This window comes from Sphaeramia orbicularis, chromosome 1 (genome assembly GCF_902148855.1).
Source record: "Sphaeramia orbicularis chromosome 1, fSphaOr1.1, whole genome shotgun sequence".
Taxonomy (NCBI): domain Eukaryota; kingdom Metazoa; phylum Chordata; class Actinopteri; order Kurtiformes; family Apogonidae; genus Sphaeramia; species Sphaeramia orbicularis.
The window spans coordinates 53,136,215-53,161,170 of record NC_043957.1 but is presented as its reverse complement, the minus strand read 5'-3'; the positions used below and the strand labels follow the sequence as shown (position 1 = coordinate 53,161,170).

Genomic DNA, 24,956 nt, shown 5'->3' with positions numbered 1-24,956 from the left:
ACAGAGAGAGGGGTGCAGCGTCGGTAGCCAATCAGACTGCGGCTTTATTCTGACTGACATTTAAAACACCCAATGACTGACCTCGACTTTTTTTGCCTTTGTTGTTATTGTTGCAATCACGGGACCGCCGATATCCAGATAGTTTAAAACAGATTAGTGGAGCTCTGTTAATAACTGTAGCTTTCAACACTGCACCAAAGATGAGTGGGGTGTATGCACTGGCAGACTATAAGAGCTTTCTGTTCGTCTGCATAAGAAAACGTAGACACAGAAATGTGTCTTATCCATCTGTTACATTCCACTGTAGCTACCCTTTGCTATCCATCCCTGATTCCTCAAGGAGAGTGAATGACGAAAGACAGAAAAAAATCTTACTGGAACAAGAGCTAAAGTTGTGCTAAAAGCCACAATAAAGCACCACCTGCAGCATCTCATGATACCTGTGCTGCTGTACTGGGGTTAAGACACAAGAAGTCATCAGCAACATGGTGGAAGTTTTTTAGTCTTTCCAACTATCCCTATTTATTCAAAATAAGACAAAAAATAAGACAGGACAAGTGTATTTTTATACAAATGGCAGTGTATTATTTCATAATTACAAATGTCAGATATGGTACAACAACCAGTGATACAACTTGTACAAGAATTAACAATGACTGCAGTGGTTCAACGACATGACTGTACAGATACAAAAAAAAAGAAGAAAAATCAAGAAGTCCCTGGCCCTGTTTAAACACAAACAATTCATTTGTCATTACTTCCTTCTCACATGACATCAAAGAACTGAAGATCTCTCACTCATTAAACTTTGTAGGTGAGTGCCATCCCAGTTTTTGAGCATCACAGCTTCAGAGGAAGAGCAGAGAGAAAAGAATTATTGGTACATATTCAAACAGGGCCAACTCAGCTGGCCACCTTGCAATTTATAAAGTTGTCCTCAGATACCAGTGAGATATGTTGGCACTAGAAGGTCATTTACATATACAAGGAACCTGAAGTATTACAAACCAATACATGCTTGAGTAATAAAACATATGTTTTTTTTTTTTTTTAAACAGGCATTACAATGCACTTAGTGCGGACATTCATAACTGTTGAGCTGTTTAAAGTTCCTTTATGGGAAGGAATTCTCTCTGAATGGACGGAAGTATAAAGGGGGGGGGGGGGGGGGGGGGCGTCACAACTTAACTTGGCAATTGGCACATCCCATAAAAGGCTGTCAGTCTTTCTTTAGTTAAACCAGTTTGATTAACTTAATGTTGCTTTTGGTATCATTGGCAAAAAAGTTAAAGACACTTCCTATAATCATTGTCCAAACACACCATAGTGCAATGAAACTAAACAGAATTTCTTTACTTCTATATGAATGATGTATGGGTACAGTTACTCCAAATAATGACGGAGGCAAGGGTGGCAAACACAGTTCAGATTCCCTGTGAGAGTGAGTCAATGTGTGTTAGAGCTTACTTACATGTTAGAAATACATCATTTACAAGGTTTTTGAGGCTAAGAGCTAAAAGGCTAAAATCTACATCGGCAAGAGAAATCATTGTTGAAATGTGCCTTAAAGCAAAAAACAAAACACACACACAAAAAAAAAAAAACAATTTAAAAGACACTCAGAAACTCAAGTGATGACAAGTTGATGCATCATATTAGAGTCCCGATTTTGATAATGGAATGTACAGCAGGGGACAAAATCTCAGATCAGATTAGTTAAAATAGGGACCTATATGCGTACCTTATAAAATGTAGGCAACCTTGAGTAAAATTTTGTTCAGTTTTTATGATACGGAAATATTGTATTAACAAAATGCAGACATTGCAAATCTGTACAGTTAAAATTAATTTGTGAGCATTCTTTAGCCGGCTGAATCCCATCTCCCGCATGGATAGTATATCACATTTACTTTAATGCATTGGATTAACAAAAGCTGCATTTTCATACAATGTATTTATAAACACACATAAAAAGGTAATGTGTCCAAATTGGGTATTCACAGCATTAAAACAGTTGGAGAGAAAAACAGCAACTGCCTCAAAAGTAATACTCAAAAAGATCAAATAGTGAACATAATAAATCCTGATTAGTATGTGTTTAGGAAATGAGGAGTCAACTTGGAAATTAAAAAAAAAAAAAAATGTTCTAAGCTAAAACAAAAGTGCTGGACATTTTGGGATCTGCAAGTGGTCGAGTGTTTTTGTACACAGATGATGTAAATACTCCTCCCCATCTGCACACAAATACAAGCAACTGCCTCGAGTCATTTCTATGAGATGACAACATACAGGACTTCGATGGAACAGTAAAGGTGGGCACTATTACTATTAACAATTGTTTTGTTTTTTTTATCTAGTACACACACAGCTAAAGCCACAGGATATAACTGGAGGTCTACTAGCAGGATATGTGGCTGACAGGCATCGTGCTATCTATGGTCAATGGGCACAGAGGCCAAAGCAGGCTGTATCTCAGGAAGCTGGTTTAATGTAACAGCAAAATTATTCAGATGAAGCCTTTGTCAGCTGCAGGTAATACCATCTCTGATACAGTGCCATCATTGTCCCTCCATCTGTCTACATTTTCCAAGTCATTCTCCAGTGAACCTGTCCAAGTCCTAGAAGTTTTGGTATACTAAAAATAATGGGAGGAAATCTCTCTTATTCTGGACTTGCAATTTGTTCATTAACACCTGGACACATCAGAAAGACCATAAAGAAAAAAACTGCTAGAGGATTATAAGGCCTTAAAATATAGAAAAAGGCCCCCATAATATTTCTTTTGTACTTTAAGGATGTGCATGCTGACTATAAGATTGTCAGACCTAAATCAGTATCATCTTTGCTCAAATCAAGTTGGTACACGCACCTAGAAGACTGTTTACATCACACTCCAACCAAATACTTCCACTTGCTACCCAATCAAGTGCAATCTGCTTTCACTCAGATATGGGAATTCATCAGACTATTAAGATTCCCAAACCAACGAGGCGTCTTTCAATCAAAGGGGGCATTTGAGATCTGGGAACACATACGTGAAGTTTAAGCAGCATGGCATCAACGCAGCAATGTTACATCAGATTAACTTTTTTTCCCTCATATCATTTGGATGTACACGTTTCATTCAGATCTACCTGAGCCTTGAGGGGTTACAGAGGCTTACATTTGGAATCAGGTGGATCTGATGTGCTAGCGCCACGTCACATTTGCCAAATCAATGAAACACATACAGCACATAGAAAACAAAAAAAGGCCTGATGCTACATTGGAAAAATAAAATAACTACTGGTACTGTGCTTCTTAAAAAAAAAAAAAAAAAAAAAAAAAAAAAAACTCCCCGATACACATAATCCACACTCATTCCAAAAGAAAATAAAAAAGAAATAAAAATGTAATGTATGCATTCAAGTGGTACTTTTATGGCTTTTTGTACAATACAACCTTTAGTGAAAATATACATCTAGACATAAATTCAAGTACAAATGTACAAAATCTTTAAACTCATACTTTTTTCTTTAATTATAATACACTTTTAATACAGCTCATAAATACAGGTCAACATTCACTGAGTTCCTAAAATTTGCGCTCGGTTGGAGTTTGTGGTGAAGTTCAGCGGTGGGAGGGGAGGATGAGGCAGGTGGAGGGAGTGGTTTAAAGTCGTGAGGGCTCTTCAATCTCATCGTCACTGTAACCGCCCTTAAAACAGACCTGAGAAGAACCAAAAGTGAAGGATATATATCACTAACATCAGCACTACCACCACGTTGCAGGTGATGTCACATTCCCCTTGTTGAAGTCGACCTTGGTTTCAGCCACATCACAAGCAGCGTATATGTAGTGTACCACTGAACTATGTAGTACCGTGTGCACACATCATCTGACGTGTGGAGAATAAGGAGACATAATCCATGCTGTTTAGGTTAAGAATAAACAGCTACAGAATTAACAAGATATATGAAGTAAAAACAAATGACACCAGGAAGAACAATTAGCAGCTGCATGAAACCAAAAGATGTTATTTGAGTAGCTTCTGCAACTGAAAAAGATGTTAGAACCATTCCTTTGTGTTATTCAGTGTTAAAATATTAGGGTTAGCAGAAATGTAGTATTGTCCTCACCGCAAACCAGCTCCTTTAAAGATCTTTGACCCTCAGTACGTAAAGAATATGCAAAGGTATTAACAAAGGCCTTATTCGAACCAGGTCAGAGTTGTAATTACAGAAACAGACAAAAGTAACAGATTTTTTTTTTTTTTTTTTGGCTTTGGTACAGGACCTCAAAAGGTCCATACAGTTGCAAGAAAAGTTTGTGAGCATTTAAAGCTACAGGAGGCAGAAATTAGGAGTGAAAAAACACACCGCAATTTGGAAATACACACCTGCCTTTTGCATCTCTCGCCTCTATCTTGCACAATCAATCTTTATTTCTTTTTTGCACCTTGATACACTCACTCTTTGCAGAGTACTCTCTTTATTTTATTTTACCTATTTATTTTTCCTTGCTTAGTGCACAATTTATTTCCCTTATTTCCTTTCAGTTTAGTTTACATTGTTTTAATTGTAGAGTTTATTTCCTTTGTTTCATTATAGTTTAGTTTGAATGTTTACGTTAGTCATGTGAAGGAAAACCGCAAAGTATAAATTTCATTGCTCTGTACTGCTGTGTATATGACCATAAAATACTTGAATCTCTATGTCTATTTAAAAGGACTAAACACAAAGATTAAAGGCCTGGTGCCATTCACTGTTGTACGAACAAATGAAACCAAAATATTGTCATTATGGGAGTCACCTTTAACAGAATCAGGGAAGTAATTAAAGCTGTCAGTCGCATATTTAACCCCTCTACAGCTCTTAAAACGCCTGGGATCATCAGTGGGAAGACTTAACAGCCTGTAGAGTCTAGAGGGAGAGTCTTGATTCCTCTCAGACTAACTGAATTACAGTATGCTGAAAGGAAACTGAATAATTTTTGCCTCACAACTAGCATGAACTGAACCTTTAATATCATATATTTGCCCTAAAATAAAATCTGATTTTCACACATCCTGAAGCTAGATAAAAACATTTGAAGAATTAAAAACATTCTTCCTCACCGAACAGTTTACACTAAGACCTGTTGGTCTGCTTCCTTGTATAAACTTCCTGCTTCTTGTCCTTCCACAACTGGATTAAGTTCAAGAGTTTGACCCGGACATTCCAAAACATTACATTTCATTTTCATGGACCATTCCTTGGTAGAATCACTTGTGTGTTTTTACTCTCTGATGATGTTCACAATTTTCAGTCATGACAGCAAGTTGTCCTGGTCCAGAGGTGGAAAAGCAGGCCCAAACGATGATGTTTCCACCAACTTTTTTCATAGATTTGGGATAAGTGATTGGTACCAAACATAATACTACTCATTTAAGCACACTGTTCTCAAAGTGAGGCTTTTAGTTTGCTCCACGATACCCTGTGGGTGACTGATCTCCCTCACTGCTACATGCCCTGCTCTTGGTGTGATCATTGATGGTCAACCTGTGGGGAGGGCAATAGTGGTGCTCAATCTTCTACTACTACTACTACTACTGCTACTACTACTGCTACTGCTACTACTACTGCTACTACTACTACTACTACTACTACTACTGTTGAACAGTTTTGCTCTGTATTCAAGCCATGACACACTTTGATAAACTTGTGTTATTACGGTTAAACCTTAAAAGTGAAGGTTTAGCAGGGCCTCCTAAACTCACATACACTTAATTCCAGTGACCCTTTACAATTAATAAATGATCCTAAAGGTCTGCCACACACAAATATTCAAGATTGAATCTTTGTTTTTAAAAAAATTTAACGTCCTTCTTGATTTTGTTAAATTAACACCTCTTTCAGTAGATTTGTACAAAAATCTGATTACATTTTAGGTCATGTACATTTAACAGTAAAAAGAGAATATCTGAGAGGGTTCACAGACTTTTACTTGCAACTTTAAGAGGTTCACGGCTAATACTACTGTCATATGCTGAGTTTGGACAAGGCCTGGGAAAGGAAGGAATGAAAGAAGAGAGAAAGGAAGTACCTTAGCCCCCACCCCCTCGGACAGTTGCAGGAGCACTAGCACTTGCCTCTCTTCTGAACAGGCGGTAGAAGAAGCCTCTCTTTGGTGGAGGGTTAGGCCGGTTCATGTCCAGGTCTGGACACAGCGTCCCATCGGTCTCATACACATTGATTTCTTTGAAGCACTCCATCTCAATCATCTACAGAGATATAAATACTAAGTTTACACCACTGATGTATGCTTCTGCAGAAAACAAGGTACCATTGCTGTATCAGTCTGCTGTAGCATTAAATGATGACATCATCTGTGACCAAAGGGTGCAGTACCTCATTCTGCCATGGGATGGAGACACTGCCTGTGACAAACTTGTGGTAGAAGTCATCGTCGGTGGGGTCAAGGTTGACACCTTTGACAGTGGAGAACTGCTCAATGTCCAGGACATCTTTACAGTACACGGCTCTGGGCTGAGAGAGCAGAAGATAAAGGAAGATGGAGAAGGATAGAAAAAACAGAGGTATACGATCAAACAATGCAAAGCCTAACACCTGTGAAGCCATTTACTACTAAATCTGGAATACAGTGGAAGAACACAAAAATCTTTGTACGCCTGAGGACTGTTTTCCTCTGTGTGGACCTACTGACCTGAATAACCCAAAATAGAAATGCAGATAACACTATCTACTTTCAACTATTGATTTAACCTCTGGGGTCAGTCACTCTCCCTCACTCCATCTATTTATGACACTGAAAATGAAATCATTTCTTCTGTGAGCAGCTTTGTTGTTCTAGACAAAAGGCTGTAGCACAAGACTAAAGCATACAGCACCTTTTCTGGGGAAGACAGTGGTCTCTTTCACAGTCACAGTCAGTATATACACACACACACACATTTATTTATTTATTTATTTCACACTTTAGAGCAGAGGTAACAACGGTTTACAGATTTACTTAAGAGGGATTATGAAAGTAAAAGGTAAGCCTTTGGAATATATAATGTGAATGTAAGGACATGACTGTGGAGACTATTACACCAACTCAGTTTTTGGACAACAGTGTAACAGAACACACATTACAACATATTTTCTCCATGATCCAGTTGGGTTTTAAAGTCTGTTCAGCCTCCTTGCATCATTTTGTCAAATATATAATCATACTTCCTATGAAAATAACCAAAATGAGCACTATATCACAAAATTAGAAACTACAGGTGTTTTCCTCGTGTTGCCATAATTACACCATTTTCACTGAGTGGTTTGTTGTGTTATGTCTACTGATGGATGCATCAAAAAAAGTCATCTTTAAATGATCCTGTTTTGAAACTGTAAGGTATACAAAGTACAGATTTCACTGAAAAGTTAAAAGTTGTTGGATGATGCACAGATTCTTTCTACTGTAGTCAAACCTTGATTTAAGTGGAACAGAAAGCTTTTTTTCTTTTTTTTTTTTTCAGCCAGTTCAGATTCTAACTCTCCACTACTTACCATGAGTGCTTATACTGGAAGTGTTTGTTTACTTGTAACAATGGTATTTCCTGTATACTGATTTGAAGCTCGCCTAAGTTTCAAGCTCCAAGTTGTGAATAGATGGTGATTTGCAGTGGGCTTGTGTGTTTGTGTGCACAGTTCTTACATCAGGACTGAAGGGAGGGTCCAACATGTTGGCCTCTAGTCGTTTGAAGTTTATGTTTCTAAAGATGGGGTGCTGCTTCACCTCTATGGCCCCGTGACCCTGACAACCCAGTCGCTCCTTGGGGTCTTTAGCCAGGAGCTGGTGGAAGAAGGACAAGGCAAAGAGAAACTGAAGCAACAAAGCTTTGCAAAGCCTGAGGATTCTGACAGATAAGTTATTACTCAACATCTTTTCTAAATTCTTAATAAAAAGAACATAAGCCAAGCCCTGGTCTTTATCTATATCACCTCAGTAAATCATTCAAAAGAAATGAAAGAGGCTGCTGTAATACTGAATAACTCTTGACAGTTTTATGACAAATTCATCCAATTCTGCGTATACGAAACACACATGGACATAGTATGCATGTAACCCTCCTGATTTGACGTGTGTGATCCTACACAATCTAATAAAGGCCAATACAAATCCATATACACAGGATAATACAACACCATCATGGTTAGCATTAGAGAGCAGTGGCGCTGCCTTGAAGGGATTCTGGATAGCATTACCTCCACAACAGAACAGCAGGCTTATGAAGAGGATGACTGCTGTTAGTGCTTTCACCACCAGCGGATGTTCGGACTGGCCCTGTTTTCACAACGAACAAACTGATGCCTGCTCACTTTTTCACCATCATCTCCCAACTCCATTCCCCCTTTGTTTCTCTACGTTTACATTACACAACTCCTGCCCAATTTACGCTACAGTTCAAAGCAGAATCTCACTCTCACTTTCTGCATTTGACAGCTCAGATCACTTGTCTATTTTGGGCTGTGGTAATAGCAATCTCTTCAGTATGACAGAGGCACCCACCCTAAGTCCTCCCCCCTTCACATTCTCTCCTCTTTCTTATCATCTATCTCCCATTTCTTGTTGAAACCTTTCTTCTCCCTGCTAACCCCCACACCCCCCCACACACACTCTCCCTCTCCCTGGGGAGTCTTTGAGTCTACCGAACCTCGGGTCAGAATGTTCCACCACGTCACACAAATAAACGTCCTGTCCCCTCCCGCTCGGGTGCAAAGCAGCTCAGTGGCTGCCTTTCCAGGCAAAGAATTGTGGGAGTGAAGAGGACAGAAGAGGTGAAATACAGAAGGGGATATCTGAAACTAATTCATTCAAAGTCCGCTGCATAACATTTAGTTTGATTTAGGAGAATCTAATATTTATAATTATGTTTTTATTAGTGTATAATCACCTGAAAATTATTGTTTTGTAAGAATGATTTGTTGGTATCTACAGAAGGCAGGGACCACTATGCAAGGGGTGCACCATGTCTCTGCAGTAGCTCTAAAAGGATTTCTTTTTTGTTTTATACTAAGTGGCTCCCAGCATTGCGATGAATTATCATCACCTATTATATACGAATGTGGATTAGATTTAATATTTCACTTTACTAAAAAGTCCAGAATGAACAAACACTTACTCTAACAGGATTTCCACATTTTTTGTGACCACTGTAGGTGTTTGTGGGGGCCATTTAGTCATTGCAAATTCCAACTTCACCACTAGATATCACTAAATACCACACACTGAAGCTTTAATACTCTGTTTTAATTATGCTTTAATTAATACAAAGGTTGTTTTAAAAAAAAAAAAAAATAGCAGCAAAGACATCTTTCCAAGGCTGGCACTAATACAAATAGACAAACACAGTATGATAATGTCTGTCTTTTTCTCACCAACTTCATAGTACAATTTCTTTCTTATAGAAAATCATCAGACTGATTACCATACACTTCATATATATTAAAAGCCTCATTGATTTTAACATTGCTACTTATCAAGACTGGAACTCAGTTTACAAAACATTATTAGTTCTAAAACACACTGTAAGGTCTGTGCAAATAAAAAGCTCATCATGAATCTGTTTAGTAAAACCAGTCCACAACATAAGAGTGTTAGGCCTTCATTAATGACATACTCACTGTTTAATAACCCACTGTTCAACTTCTGCTTTGTCATGTCAAGTTGTTCTAGAGTGGCAGAACATAGAAGTTGCTCCCTTAATAAGGTCATGGTGATATTAATAACAACACTGATTATGGTCTATAACCTTGATAATTTTTTTTATATCATCAGTCATTTCACCCTGATCCTGATTTAAATCTGTAATTTCTACTTTCACAGCAACTCCACCCTCTTTGCTAAACTTCCTGCACTCTTCCAAGCAGTATCTCTCCATCTGATATACTTGAGGCTAATTTCTTCACTTACCTGTCTGCAGATGTCCTTTGCATCCTCAGAGAACTTATCAGAGTACTCCTCCTGGTCCTCACGCACTCGTCTATCCACCTCTTCCCTCTTGACACGTTCCTTGCGTTTGCGGAAAGGTGACTGGCCCTGGATCATCTCAAAGATCAGACAGCCGAGTCCCCACCAGTCCGGGCTGAAGGTGTAGCTCTCGTTTTGAATCACTTCAGGAGCTGAGGAAGGGGAGGACAGTGTTGAGTTCAAGTGCTGCATCTACTGTACATGAATGGCTGCAGGAGTTTGTGATCATAATTGATAAGTGCAAGTTAATGCAGGGGTTTACTTTGGATTTTAGTGGTGGATTTTTCAGAGCTTGTAAAATTCTCACCCATGTATCCAACAGTGCCCACTCTCCCTCGTATCGTCTCTCCTTCAGGGATCTGAACTGCAAGGCCCAAGTCTGAAATTCGGATGTGGCCTAAAAAACACCCAAAACATTACACTGAATCATACACACTGAAATAGATTTAAAAATTTTAGCCTTTATTCAAAGTAGGGTTACCAGGTCCCAACAAGCTCAAAGCGGGACATAGAATTTGTTTTGTGTGCGACAATGTGGGACCTGTTATCGATGCTGAGAGGTAAACTTATAATTAGGTATAATGTCAGAATAACTTAATAAACACACACAATATCATTCATCTAAGATGCAATGTGTCCTCAGATCAACTTCACAGTGCTTGGTAAATTTCTCCTCCTGCTAATGAAACTAAAAAGAATAAGAAAATCCAGAATGGGTGACAATAGACTTATTTTGTTCAATTTGATTTAATCTTACATGTTGTAATGTTTAATGTTATAAAAGCAAAATGTGGCTTAAATAAACACAATATCAAAAATATGAACTAATTATGCAACAAAATTCTAGATAAACAAACAAAATTAACAAAAAAGCATAAAAAAGTGAAATGAACAAAATAAGAAAATATCAAACAACAAAACAAAAACTCTTCTAATAGGAATGTCTTGACAGTGTCTATATGATTGGTTAAATGTATGAAACAGCTGGATGTACACCTGTCTTGAACTCACACATTCTCTTTAAAGTCAAAATGGCCAATTGTCAATATGTGGAAAGCAGGACCAAGAGACAAAATTGCAGGGCAGTCCCACAGAAAGCAGGACATCTAGTCACCATAATACACAAAGGTAATGCATATAAAGTAATTAAATTTGCATAAAGAAAATAAAATACACTGCCTGTACAAACAGGTTTATGAAACCTGTATGTACATCCAGCAGGTTTTTGCTTTGTACATACAGGTTTATGAAACCTGTATGTACATAATTATACGTATAAACATAATAAATAATGAACCTGTTAGAAACTGCAAAACTGGGTTTCGTAAGTTCACATGTCAAGCCTTATTTTTAATATACAGTATGTACATATACAAAATTTTACTATGGTTAGATCATACATATATTATGAACTTGTATCTTCATATACATAATCTCCATGAGCACGACTGGATTTAGGCATACATGTTATTTTCTGCTCTTGGGATTCAGTGAATTACAGATGCAGTAAGTTGCAGAATCACTATAAACCTAATTGAAGAGTAAAAATAAAAATGTAACACTAACAATTGTCATGTTACTGCAGAATAATTCTTCATAAGAGAAATGTAAATGAAAGGCACAGCCAAGAAAACTATGGCAGAGATTCCCTTATTTTGAGATAGACCGAGCTACACACAGAACACATAATATATTACCCTAACTCAGAGGAAGACGTGGAGGAGATGACGCTCTGCTGTTGTGCTTGAACATTAGAAATAGGACTAGTGGCCAAGTGTTCATTTGTTTTAGACCTTGTGGCTACATCAAAAGAAGTGTGAAAGACACAGGATAAGAAATGTGATGACATGGCGCTCCGCTCAGGTCTGCCTTGAACATTAGAGGACACAACAGGGGCTTACCACGATCATCCAGAAGGATGTTTTCAGGTTTCAGATCCCTGAAAGAGAGGGGGAAAAAAAAGACAGATCACACTAGAGACTCATACCTTTGACGCTGTGCTTTTACAAACTGAACATACATTTAAGAACAAGGATATAACAATAAAATCCTGGATAAATATTTGTATTCTTTATTAACTTGTCATTTTGTTGACATTTCATTGTCTTTTATTGCTTGTGTGTGTTTTCTGTTCTTAAGTGTCAAAAGTCTTTTCATGTGGATTAATAGGTAGCTTATCTGCACACATATCTTTATTTGCTTTATTTGTTATCATGCAGTGTATTATGCTGAGCTATACTGCTACTTTTAACAGTGTTGAAAAAGAACATACAGCCTGGTAAAGTCATGGTCTTTTCTACGTCCTTTCCCAGGATACAGTTTATATTAAGACCTTTTCCAAGCATTTTAGATGAACATATAATATTATTTCCAGATTTTAACTGTTTTCATTTATTCTTAAACTTGCTTTCTTAGAAATGTGCTTAGAATCGAATGAAACTTAAAAATGTAACTTGTAGTTTTAGCAGATCATAACAAAGTTTATAGGAACATGCCATGAGAATGAGGATGTATGTGTTAAAGTGTGGCCCATGAGTCTCTGTGCATTTCTTCTAAGAACATCAATGTTTATATTAGCATTACTCTGAGGCTTTGCTGAGTGTGACACACCTCAGTGAAACCAGTACACCATTAATCCAGTCACACTTCATTATCCAGCACTCTTTATTTTTCCTCATCCTAGTCATACACTTTTAGGAAATGTGTTTTATTAACACCAGAGCAGGAACAAACAACTGGACATGATGGTTTGCTTTTGGCCTAATGATACACGATGCTCATCAGTTTGATCTTCCTGCTAAACTACTACAACATTCAACCATTTGTAAAGCCTGTTTTCTTCAGCGACACAAAGATTACATCATGTGGGTCTGTGAGATAAAAACTCAAAACATCCCCAAGTCCCCAAAGATGAAGATCCTCAAAATACCCCAGTAAAAGTCCCTTTCCCCTCTGGGTTTAGTTCTGCCCCAAGTAATAAATAACATAAAGCGAGCTGGTCACATCTGCGCAGTAAACCCCAACAGACGAAATGTAACAATCATCCAGTGAGTTTTCATTGAACAGTAATGACTGCCCTGCTGTGCATTGTCCTGCTTAATGCATGGCTTAAAAAGTACTGACATAAAATATTGATTTGATTCACTTGATGTCAGTTAGATGCTACAGTTAGAGCTGTAGATCACATAACAGAGGTCTAAAAATCTAAATAAAGTTTAAATCAAGATCTTTCTGTCAAATTATTGGCTTCTTTACTATGTTGCTAAAAATAATCAAAGTTAAGCTAAGTATCCTGGTCGTGAATGTGAAATACTCCTTGACAGAGTGATATAGCTTTGTGTCAGGTCCTGAACACCTTCCTGTACAACACTCCTTATATGACCAAGTATGGATTTTGAAAAAGTAAACACTGAAGGTCGTGTGTGTAGACTTAAAGGCATATACCTGCAGAAATGAATGTAATATTCATCATTATGTTTCCATGAGAGATTAATAATCCAAAAGTACATATGTTGTGTTTTTATTATCTTAGAATGAGCCTTTTATTTATCTACAGAGGAAACAGGTGGTCTATGGTAGCTCAGAATATACCTCCTCTACTTTTACTACTTCACATTTTATTGTGGGTGTTATCCAGCATTAACGTAGCTAGCCGTCTCCTTCTATGTATGACTGTAAAGCAGATATACTCTGAAGTCATAAACCCAAACAAACACCAACTCTACCAAGTGACTATTTCACTTTTGCTGCTGCAAGTGAGGGGTTGGTTGCAATCTGCATATTTACCACTCAATACCATAAAGTGAACCTTGTGAAAAATATTTGAAACTTGTATCTGAATTTTAATTGACTAAACATGAGATCTGCGTCTGTGTGTGACTGTTATGTGGTCTAACCTGTAGACTATTCTCTCACGGTGCAGGTCCTCAAGGCCACAGCAGATCTCAGCAGCGTAGAAGATGGCCCTCTGCTCATCGAAGCCCGAGTTGCCCATGTTGTAGATGTGGAATTTTAAGTCACCGCCATTCATAATGGTTAACACCAGGCACAGAGCATCCTTGGTCTCATAGGCATAGGCTAAACTAACCTAGAGAGAGAAGCAGAATGGGGAAGTGATACCAAGGGAGTTGAGGGACCAGTCAAAAAGAGACGAGGGTATGAGGAGAGAAAAGGGAGGAAGAGCAGTGGTGAGAGACAGGGTGGCGACAAGAGCTCAGATGGAACGCTTGTAATGTATACACAGACAAAACAAAAGGATATATATCACGAACATGAAAAACCAGAAGCAGTTCGAGTACTTTTCTTTTTTTCTTGTCTGCTCCATCTAATGCCACCATTTATCTCTTTTTCTCCTCCATTCCCACTGCCCCCTCCCACAACCACTCATATTCTTCCTCTTCCCCTGTGGGTCAGTGACATGCAGGGTACAGCAAGGCTGTGCTGCTGTGAATAAGCAGGATGTTGCTGCCATCAGGAGGAATTCCATCTGCTTTCCACTATGTAGTCAGATCCAGACCACAAGAGGGGATGGGAAAATTGTTACGGGCCAAGAGAACAACACACACACACATACATACGTAAACACTCAGATCTACACTACCACCCAAAAGCAAACAATCTTACAAAAGTCCATCCAAACAGTTTTAAGGGTCATATTCACACATGTTGGGCAGTTGAAAGGTTCCCTCATTTCCAATATAATAACAAGTAAACCCAAAGGAACGTGCTTACTAGATACTGGGTCACTAACAAATAAGGTGAATCATACTATCGTAATATCCGCTTTGCCCCCTTTGGAGAGTAATCTTCTCAGGTAATGGACAGGACATTATAAACTGGCATAAAACTTAGTTTGATAAACCCATTAAATTAATCCTCAATCATGTGCATGTCCCGCTATTCTTTTTTGGAGAACATTATTGAACTATAGCTATCAAAAAATGTATGAGCAAGAAGCATCAACAACAAAGTGAGGTGGCTTCTGCTTCAATCTCACCTGCCAGGGAAGTGAGATCAGGGTCACCCAGCCCTGCGCCTCATCAATACATACTGACACCCACACACAGGGTATGCAGTGAAATATGGATGTTATCAGTGGAAACATAAGCTCACAGTATGTACTTACTAACAGTATGCATGGACAAAAAAAGGGAAGAAGAATAGTGTGAGTGAAAGATGAGGGGTTTGAGAGAGCACTTGACTCTTCTCCTTGCTACTGCTGTTTGGTCAGTGTTGCTAGGCAACAGAGCTGTTCTCGTAGGTAGAGAGGCACATGAAAAGTCATCAGTTCTGCCTGCAGCACAGAATGAACACACACACACAAAATCATGTGCCAATCCCAGGTGACAAGAGCTGCAAGTCTGAGGTTCTGAAACAAGCCCACTCCAGCAGCCTCTGCAAGTGTGTGTGTGTGTGTGTGTGTGTGTGTGTGTGTGTGCACGCACAAGTGTGAACCCATGCATGCCCATACACATGTTTGCCATGACTCACTCAAACAAGGATGCGCAACACAGCTCATGCTGCATAAAAAAAAAAAAACTAATCCAACAAGTAGTACAACTCAAACATAAGCATTAGCTTTAAGTGGCGAACATGGGAGCATCTGAGCCTCCGCTCCCTTCCTGTTCAGGTTACTGTAATACAGATCAATATGATAGCTCTGTACAGTTAAACAGTCACACAGCCTTCTGTGTACACACAACAGTATACAAAGTACACAGTGCAAACAGAACAGAAATTAACAAGCTTATACTTCCAGCTTCCTCACTTTCTGTGTTCCAAGAACAGTCAAACAGTGCTTGGTGTAATTTTCTTGCCTTTGGAACAATATTTTTTTTTAAAGGAAACATAACATTTAGCCAAAACAAAGTTCCCTTTTCCTGTACACCTGAGACAATTTGGAAGCACACTTGACAAGTTTTCCGGCTACATCTGTGTTCAGATGTCAATATGCACAGTGCAGCAACAAGATTCAAATTCAAGCATTTCCATTTTTAAATTATTATCGTGTTGAGAGTAAAAAAACCTGCCTCACAGGGGCAGGTGAGGCAGTTCACATTTGTAAACAGTTGCTCCTATGTACAATATGTATTTCAAATTCAGACATCACACTGTGTAAATTACATTACACATTTCTACTGATTGTTCCCACATGTGTTTCTGAAGTATTAAAGGCCGGCAGAGTATTACTAAAATCTCCCATTTAGGATTTGAACTGTTCCCATGATGTATCAGGTTGCATGTTAATGGACTGTCACATCTAAATTTGTGCCCTTCAGTATTTTGGTGCAGCATGGAAGAAATGAAAAGCTAGGTGACTCCCCAAAAAGCATTCAAGCTTAGCATTAAAGAGCCAGCCAAAAACCACAGTTTACTGATGATTAGGACTATAGCTCAATTTATAGAAATCCTGCAAAGGAAAATCAGCCAAGGGTAGTGCCACCAATAAGAGCTTGGGCCATGGTAGTACAGTGGGAGGATAATCTTTTTTTTTTTTTTTTCGTTCCTTTTAGGGCTGGCACACAGTGTTTAATGCCAGGACACTTTGCTACATGCTGTTGGTCTACAGGGAAACTAAAGTTACAACAAATGGTATTGTGGATTTTCATCTAGTTGAATCCCAAAAACTTTTTTTTAATACTATAGTACACTTGTATAGTTTGGTCTGGAATAACACTTTTAAAATCATTTTCTAAATGATAAAACCTTAACTTCTGTTGTAATGATATGGACATTTTATGTATTGTTTTAAATATTATCATTTCCTCAGAATTGTATCTGAAATATGCAAGTTCTTTACATTCAGTGTTCAGTGGTTTGAAAATTTTTCTTATATTATTGACCTTATTTTTCCAGTTTGAGCCATTAAGAAAATTAAACATAGAAATGTATGCATCTAAAATACTGTAAAAGAAAAATAGTATGCATGAGCACCTGTATAACACTCAGAAACCCACAAACTGCATCAGAAATATATTCATCTCATGATTAAATGGTAGTAAAACAGGTTCCACATTTTAGAGAATATTCATTAATCAACAGGAAAGTCCAAACAAAATCAAAACTGGCATGTTTGCACAGGCTAAACAATAGCTTTAGGACTAAAAACCTTTGAACATACTGTCTCGCACAGCCGGTCAATAATATGTTATGACTTATTGTTTCCACATTTGTAGATTTCATATTATCAGGAGCCTTTTCACTATGACTCATGAGCTCTTCCACCTGGTGTGGACGTCACTAAACAAATACTCAAGTTGCAGCAGTGTCTTTAACAGCTGATTGACTGCTTCTGCAAACACGCCGTTCAGTTTCATTTGCAGGATCCTGGAGCCATGACAATGCACACTCAGACAAACACACAAAACAATTCTGTAGAAAAATTGAATAAGAAAAAAAGTAGTACTTACTACAAAACTACTGTTAACTTTTTCTAAAATGCGTTTTTCGTTTAGTGCCATTGCTTCACCTTTTCTTTTCTTCACTCGTTTCTTTTCCAGCTTTTTACAGGCGTACATCTTACCGGTGGCACGTACTTGGCAGGCACAAACCTGGAAAAGAAGCAGCAGGGAAATACGATCACACACACTCACATGACGAAACACACTATAAAAGCAAAACTAATAGTTAATATGTCACACCGCAGATCTCTCCAGAGACATAAAAAAAGACTGGCTGTTAACTATCTGTTAAAGGTCAATTGTATGAACTACAATCATTAACACTAACATCTCATTTCCAAACATAACGTTGGTTCAGTGCTCACCATAAAATCCTTAATGTCGTGGTGACTAAAGTGACACTCACCTCGCCAAATCCACCTTTTCCTAGTACTCTATAATGTCTGAAGGTATTTTTGGTTACTGGTTGCCTGCAAAGGTAAAAAGAGAGACAGAGGGGAAAAAAATGAGACAAAAAGATTATATAAAAATAACTGATTAGGTTGTCATTTTCTCAGACCATGTGATGTTGCAGACAGACTAATGCTCTAATATATTATTAATCCACCCTGATGACTGCTGTTTCCACCCTGCTTCAGTTACCAGCCATTATGCAAAGCATCATCAATTATTAAAGACCAACTGAATTACTGATTGGCAGTACCACCTTTGTGTTCCCGTGCAAATTTCTCTCCTAACACTGGTCTGGATATAAAGGATACCATTTATTTCCTGCGTGGTTTATGCAACGTCTTTTATTAAAGGAGAGATATTTTGCTTTTTTAAATGGAATTATGTATTTTAAAACATTTCCCTGTGGTCTACATAAACTGTAAATGCTCTGCTTGGGTCTGAATTCTTCATTAATTCAACTCCACAGGTCCATCTTCAACCCTATTTCTGAGTAATGACAGCAGAAAGATTGTTTTGAGCGCTGGCCCTTTAAATGCACATGAACCACTTCATGCCCCACCCCCTCCAGGGTGTTGGCTGCGCTGCTCTGTCCCATTCAACCAACAACTCAACATTTTAGGTAATCGGCTCCAAGTTTGAACATATTTTCAGCATGGACTACAACTGCTGCTGCTGACAAACAATTATGTCGTATTCAGAGAAATGTTTGTCAGAAGTCTTAACCTTATATGTGCAAATGTCATGATTTAATTAGTAATAAAACATAACAAATTAAGAAGGAATTGAAACAGGTTGTAGAAATTCACTCAATTTTTGCCGGAATGAATATAAAGATAGTTTTGCAGCACCTGGAGGGTTCAAATTCAATCTTTATGAACTATTAGGGTCCAAATACACAAATAAATGAACCAAAGACTAACAAAAGTGGGTTTAGCAAAATATGACCCCTTTAACAATCATTGCTCAAATGAGTGAATTCCTCTAAAAAGGCAAGGACAAAAACTTGCTTGAGACATGTAATTGAGGAGAAGCCCTGCTGTTGGACTGAGGATACCCTCACATAAACATCAATGATACATCATACGTTGCAGAAGGTCACTGCTGCTGTTTTTCTATGTGAGCTAAATGAACGTTTGCATGTTTGCGGTGTTGAGCGTGTAATCTGTGCCTACCTCTCCAACCATTTCCACTGCAGGAAGCGAGAGAAGTACATGGACTCCTGGTAGGAGGAAAATGGAGCTCCACTCAGATAATCACGAACTATTCTGGAGGGAGGGAGAGAGAAGTAGACGCGGTGACCATCTTAATAACAAGGACGGAGCAGTGTAAATGTTAACAGGAAAGAAAAACCTAAAAAATAATAATTAAGTCATATATGATTTGGAAGATCACTCCTTTACCTTAAAACTTAGGGAAAAACAATAAACAAATATCTTCTTCATCCGACTAATCCCTGAATGACATACTGTATATGCGTCTTTATAAATACACGGGTGTGTGGTTCATAGCCAGTGGAAAGGTGGAAAAAACATGGTGTCGATACACCACCATGACAAATCGTAAACCCCTTTGAACATTCCACTCAACCACAAGACAGGGGAGTTTGGGAAACATTTTTTTGGACAAAGTTACTTTAGCGGAACATCTAACCTCACCTTACCTGACACATGAACATGGGTGTTACCATCAACATTATGTCATCTAAGACATAATCTCCCCCAAAATTCTGCCCTGAAATAAAGGATTACAGACTCATTGTGACTTTAAAATACGAAGGTTCTCTGAGGAAATGAGGGGTTGTGAAAGGTCACAGCCTGCTCATCTCCTGACTGGCCGTCTCCGATTCCACTGGGAGATGTTAAAACATGACTCCCTGACATGACCCTGATGTCCTCACTAGCGGTGACCTCTCTTAACTGCTTTGACCACAGATGCTGGTTGACATAAAACATCATGTCTTCTTTCTCGCTGTAAAACCAAACAGGAATGAACTAAACTAGATCGAGGCACGATTACAGCAACTTCCAAGGTTTCAGTCACTGAGTACAAATGTTTTTATACAGAGCTTTCCCTATTATAAAAGTGTATTATTAAGTGTAGGTGCAGCCACTGGGAGCATCACCTAAGCCAAATTCATGTCAAATCAATGTGGAGAGCGTCAAAACCAACCAAAATGACTTCTGTCAGAATTAATAATTGCTGTAGGTCTCCAGTTCAGCGGGGTTATTGTTGTTCTTCCTTCCTCTCTCTATGTGTTATCACTTTGAAAGCTGTAACTACAAGCTGAAAATGGTGAGCTCTGACAAGGCCACACATATTTTTACATGCCATTTTCTTTTGTAGGGATTTAATCATTTTAAAACCACAAGGGACTTTGTCATGTGCACAACTTCAACCAAAAAATAAACTTCAATCCAAACACTGTTTTGCTAATGCACTTATACAGCATCTTAGAAGAACTAGACAAACAACCGAAGAAGTTTTTCCCCTATTCTAGAACACACATGAGGGGTGCCAGAGGTATCTACAGTAGGGATGTCCAACTCCAGTCCTCAAGGGCTGGTATCCTGCATGTTTTTAAATATTACCCTCTTCCAGCACACCAGACGGTCGTTACCAAACTTCTGCAGAACTTGATGATAGGCTTATCATTTGAATCAGGTGTGTTGGAAGAGGGACACATCTAAAACATGCAGGATACCGGCCCTCAAGGACCAGGATTGGACACCCCTAATCTACAGCAATAGTACAGAGCTTTTAAGGTGTGGATATAGGCCTAAAATGTTGCCAAGTTATATATATTTTGATTGAAAATGTAGAATTTTCTTGCAGAAGGTTCTGCAGTTTCCACATACACTCACTTAAGTCCTTCACAAAATTAGAAAAAAGGCTGAAAACAAATTACATTTTAAAACAGCTGAAAACTGAGGGCACACTATCAAGGTGTCTTTAAGATCTACTATTGTGTCTACAGGTGTTGTCAACAAATAAAATGATAGTAAGAAGAAGAGCTGAATGCCACAGAAACAATGGTAGTTCTTTTTAAGTAACTTAAGGTCGGTATAAATCTTTCAACTCTCCATCTAGATGGTTCCATAGGCTTACATTGATAAAACCCAAAATATCCATTAGAGAATAACCAGCCATTTACAAATACTACACCACTGCAGAGGATACCACTTCTTAAATATATATAGTATGCATTAAATAATGTTTAATGCACACAATTGTTGTTCATATGGTGTTTCAAATTAAAAACTTCCAAACAGGGTGGCATTTGTGATCCATTTTAGTGAGTATAAAAATTAGGGACCAAAAACGTGTGGAGAGAGAAAAGAGAGAGGTTTGTGCTAAAATATATTGAATGCATTTAAGAATGTTGTGTTTTGTCCAACCTTAGTAGGATACATTCACATTCATGATCAACAAACCAATGCTACCTACGTCATCAATACTGGAAGTAAACAGATACGCCGCCATATTGGAAGGCAAGAGTGGAGGCATCAGAGTGGCAGACTGTGTGTTTAGGAGCTACTTTATCAGTGGTAAGATATTTTGAACGAGTTATTGTTTTATTAGTTTATTGTTTATATGTGGTACACTATTTTCAAACTCTGAACTCTGGTGAAAGGCAACGCTATGGTGAGAAACTGGTTGTGGTTCATGGTTCACGGCACGGCCTGGACACAGAGGGCCGTCCTGTCAAGCCAGAACACCAGAACACCAGAGCTGCACACCACCCCATTTTAGCCACGGCCACGGCGCACAGTTTGGGCTCCACACCTGAACTGTGACCCAAGAACTGCAATATGTACCAAAGCGTGGATAACCTGTACCATTGCATCCCTGCTGTTCATCACTTTTAATGGTAATACACAATATCCAGCCGACAGGTGACCGTAGGTCAACTACCATACTCAGTACTCTGTCTCTGGGCACTGAGTTCCTTATATTTTTCTCCCTGGTTGGTTCAAACAGAGGGGGTCCTGTAGAAAGACTTCCCAAAATGTCCCGCTGTGTTTGAGCAGCCTATTACTGTACAAAATTTAACCATGACTACAATTATTAAGTACAATTATCTGTCTAACAAGCCTGGATCTGCTCTTTCTAGCTTGTGGGTTGCCTTCCAATATGGCCATGTAAACATTAATCACATGACGTCATGTGGCATCGGTCTATCGTGAATCATGGCTAACTCCCAGAGTAAATATCAGCACACTCTTGGTTAACATGACATAAGACAAGAAAAAATCTATATCTTACCAGTGGTGTTATGAAAGACAAACAATAATAGCCATCCTTCTCTCACAGCCAATTTAATTAAGCTGAAGGCAGCAGGGTTAAAGAAGTCCATTTGTATCTTATGCAGAACTAAAGCAAAGGCAGGAGAGCAGTACGAACAGCACAAACCCCAAAGCCACAAAGGTTTGGTCAATGTAACACAGTGGAAAACATGCCTCTGTCCAGACTCTATACATTTTAACATATGATGGATTTCATAAAATAGCTTTGTTTGTATTTTAACAGGCATTTTGGAAAGGAAAAATGTTCTGCACACATTTAAGTATGTTCAACACTCCTAAAGACATAAAAAAAACAAATCTGATTTGTTTTTCTATTTTCAAAAGGTTTGGACATCTGTTAGGGCGGTAGTGTGTGTACACAACACAAGCAGCACCTTTATTAGCCACCAAATAAACATGTTATAAAATCATTCCTTTAGAACATATTTAAGTACAGATTATTTTGGAGCTCAGCTGTTCTAGTCCTGAAGCGCTCAGTGGAAATGACACCATATGTCTTTCTCTGCCACTAACCAGTGAGATCACAGTCTCCTCTGCCAGGCCTCAACACATGACTGAAACCCAAAGTTACAGCGGATATCCCTCCACTACCACCCAAATGTAGAGGAGATGCTCATATTTGGCAAAGACATTTTTCCTTGACTGTTTTTTTAAAATGACTTCATCACTAGAGAGGACAAGGAAAGCTGCCTGTGGTTACTGAGCGCGCTGGGGTGGCTGTTCTTGGCAAAAAGGCTCATGAGTAGAGTTTCCAGAAGGAGGGCAGCCTTCTGCTGTGTAAAAGAAAACTGAATTATGTCGTCATGGGACACAGTTTCTGTTTGCAAGATAATTGTCCGGCTATCCTGACGGGTTCTTGATTTATTCTGGGGAAAAAGTGTCGGAGATTTTAACACTGCATCCTCACATTAGTAAAAGAAACTCCCACCTGAGTTCTTAAGGGTCGCTCTAAAATTAGATTTATAAAAGTGTTCGTCTGTCCTGTGGCCTTTTCTGCATACTGTACCTGCAGCCATTTTTATTTCATATGTCTAGAGCTGTCCAGAAAAGAAAATTACAATTTAAAAATTAAAATGAAAAATAGTTTGAATACAAATATCTGACTATTTAAATCATCTCTGTCTGTTCATTCACACTGCTGTATGGAATAACCCAGACAAAAGTTTATTTAAACACATACAGTACAGTTCATGAAAAAGTCTATAATGACACTGAACACAATCAAATGTATACTGGGCAAATGTGACAAATTACTTTAATAAACAAAACATGACTGAATAATGACTCAAATGTGAAAAAGTACAACAAGATAACGTTGGTCAAATGATGGAAAATAGTGTGGCTATTGTGAAACTAGGAATAGGATGTTTGACACTGAATAAGAACTTGGCTCCAATAGCATGATGGCTAATTTAAGGCTTTTCATCTAAAAGTATTGACTTTGCAGGAAAATAATACCTAAAAATGTTTAAAAATATGTAATAAATAAATAAATAAATAAATCACACAATCACCTGGATTTTTAAGTGTTGTTTTGATGTTCAATTCCAGGTTTATAGACTCATGCACATAGACTTTTACTACTTTGATTGTGATGCTCAGTTCAACAATGTGGCTTGAATTATCAAAAACAGCTAAATTTCCATGGTATAATTTTTTTTTCAGCAGAGAAATGTTGGCTAATGGTAGAAACTGCTTCTCACTGTTATTGAAGCGGCTGGCAAAAGTCCACCTCTGATGGGAAAAGGACAAATGTGGGTGTAGATGTTTTTTTTCTAATTGACTGAATTGGGTTCAGCTTTGAGATTCTTTTAAGAAACGTTGTTATACTTTTAGTACCTTTCAAAAAAAATGGTGACATTTTATGTGTATGTTCTTTTTAGTTTTAAGTTTGTTTTTAGTAGACTTTCATTGTGTTTATGTATGTTAGTGTGGATGCATAGCTGTGATTTCCATTTTGTGTAACTTCTTCTGCTGTCTTGGCCAGGACACTCTTGAAAAAGAGATTTTTAATCTCAATGAGCTTTTTTTGTCCTGTTTAAATAAACATTATAATAATAAAAAATAATAATGAAAATTGTACATTTCTATTAGTCCCATTTAGTTGTTTTGGTACAGGTGAGTAGAGACAATTAACTCAAATAATTGTAACAAGGCGATTATGTAATAACTGTGACAGGCCTAGGTGCATCATAGACGTTAACACATTCTTTCAGTTCATTTTTTTTTCTCTCCAGATACTAAGGCCTTCCAGTAAGGCAGGAGCCATGCAGTGCCTGGGACACCACTGGGAGCGGAAATAAACAGCCACATACAATATAGCTTTTGTTAGACAATGGGATGAGGAAAAAGAAAAGAAAAGAAAAGAAAAGAAGCAGAGCAAGCACACAGAGCATAATGCTACACATGTACTCAATAGTCATTCTTTACACTATGACATAACTGCATGTTCCACTGCAGCAGAAGAAAATCCATGAGTGAGCTAATGCATTTCTGCTAGTGGGTGTGTGACTGCCAAAAGTCACATTTCCACGTGCTGTACCATGCTTTCCTACAATCTCTCCCCCTGAAATAGGGGGAATTATGCTTGGGTCACAATTACATACTGGAATAAAAAGAATTTAAGAAAATCAAACTTCCACACTGGAATATAAATAATGATGATAGTGGAAGGAGTGAGATGACCAAACCTGAACATGCAGTATTCAAAAACATCTGAGCAAACACGTGCCTGTGCTGTTTCTGTTCGTACACTCTGCTGTTTTCCTCTATCCCTCCTTAACACTTTGTTTCCATTTCCCCTCATTTTTCC

At 38.2% G+C, this 24,956-nt stretch overlaps 1 protein-coding gene across 2 annotated transcripts in view; it reads right to left on the bottom strand.

Moving 5' to 3' along the window:
• Positions 1–971: 971 nt before the first annotated feature.
• grk4 (G protein-coupled receptor kinase 4) overlaps positions 972–24,956 on the bottom strand; it is a 57,913-nt gene continuing 33,928 nt past the window's right edge. The window contains exons 6-16 of one of the 2 annotated variants that reach the window (XM_030141590.1): positions 19,013–19,105; positions 17,794–17,857; positions 17,397–17,537; positions 13,884–14,074; positions 11,889–11,926; positions 10,295–10,384; positions 9,931–10,139; positions 7,672–7,809; positions 6,369–6,506; positions 6,064–6,241; positions 972–3,708 (exon numbers count right to left, since the gene is read on the bottom strand). In XM_030141590.1, coding sequence (XP_029997450.1) covers positions 6,065–6,241; positions 6,369–6,506; positions 7,672–7,809; positions 9,931–10,139; positions 10,295–10,384; positions 11,889–11,926; positions 13,884–14,074; positions 17,397–17,537; positions 17,794–17,857; positions 19,013–19,105 — 1,279 coding nt within the window. In that variant the 3' untranslated portion in view covers positions 972–3,708; position 6,064. The remainder of the gene's footprint in view (positions 3,709–6,063; positions 6,242–6,368; positions 6,507–7,671; positions 7,810–9,930; positions 10,140–10,294; positions 10,385–11,888; positions 11,927–13,883; positions 14,075–17,396; positions 17,538–17,793; positions 17,858–19,012; positions 19,106–24,956) is intronic. The other variant, XM_030141583.1, reaches the window with a different exon arrangement.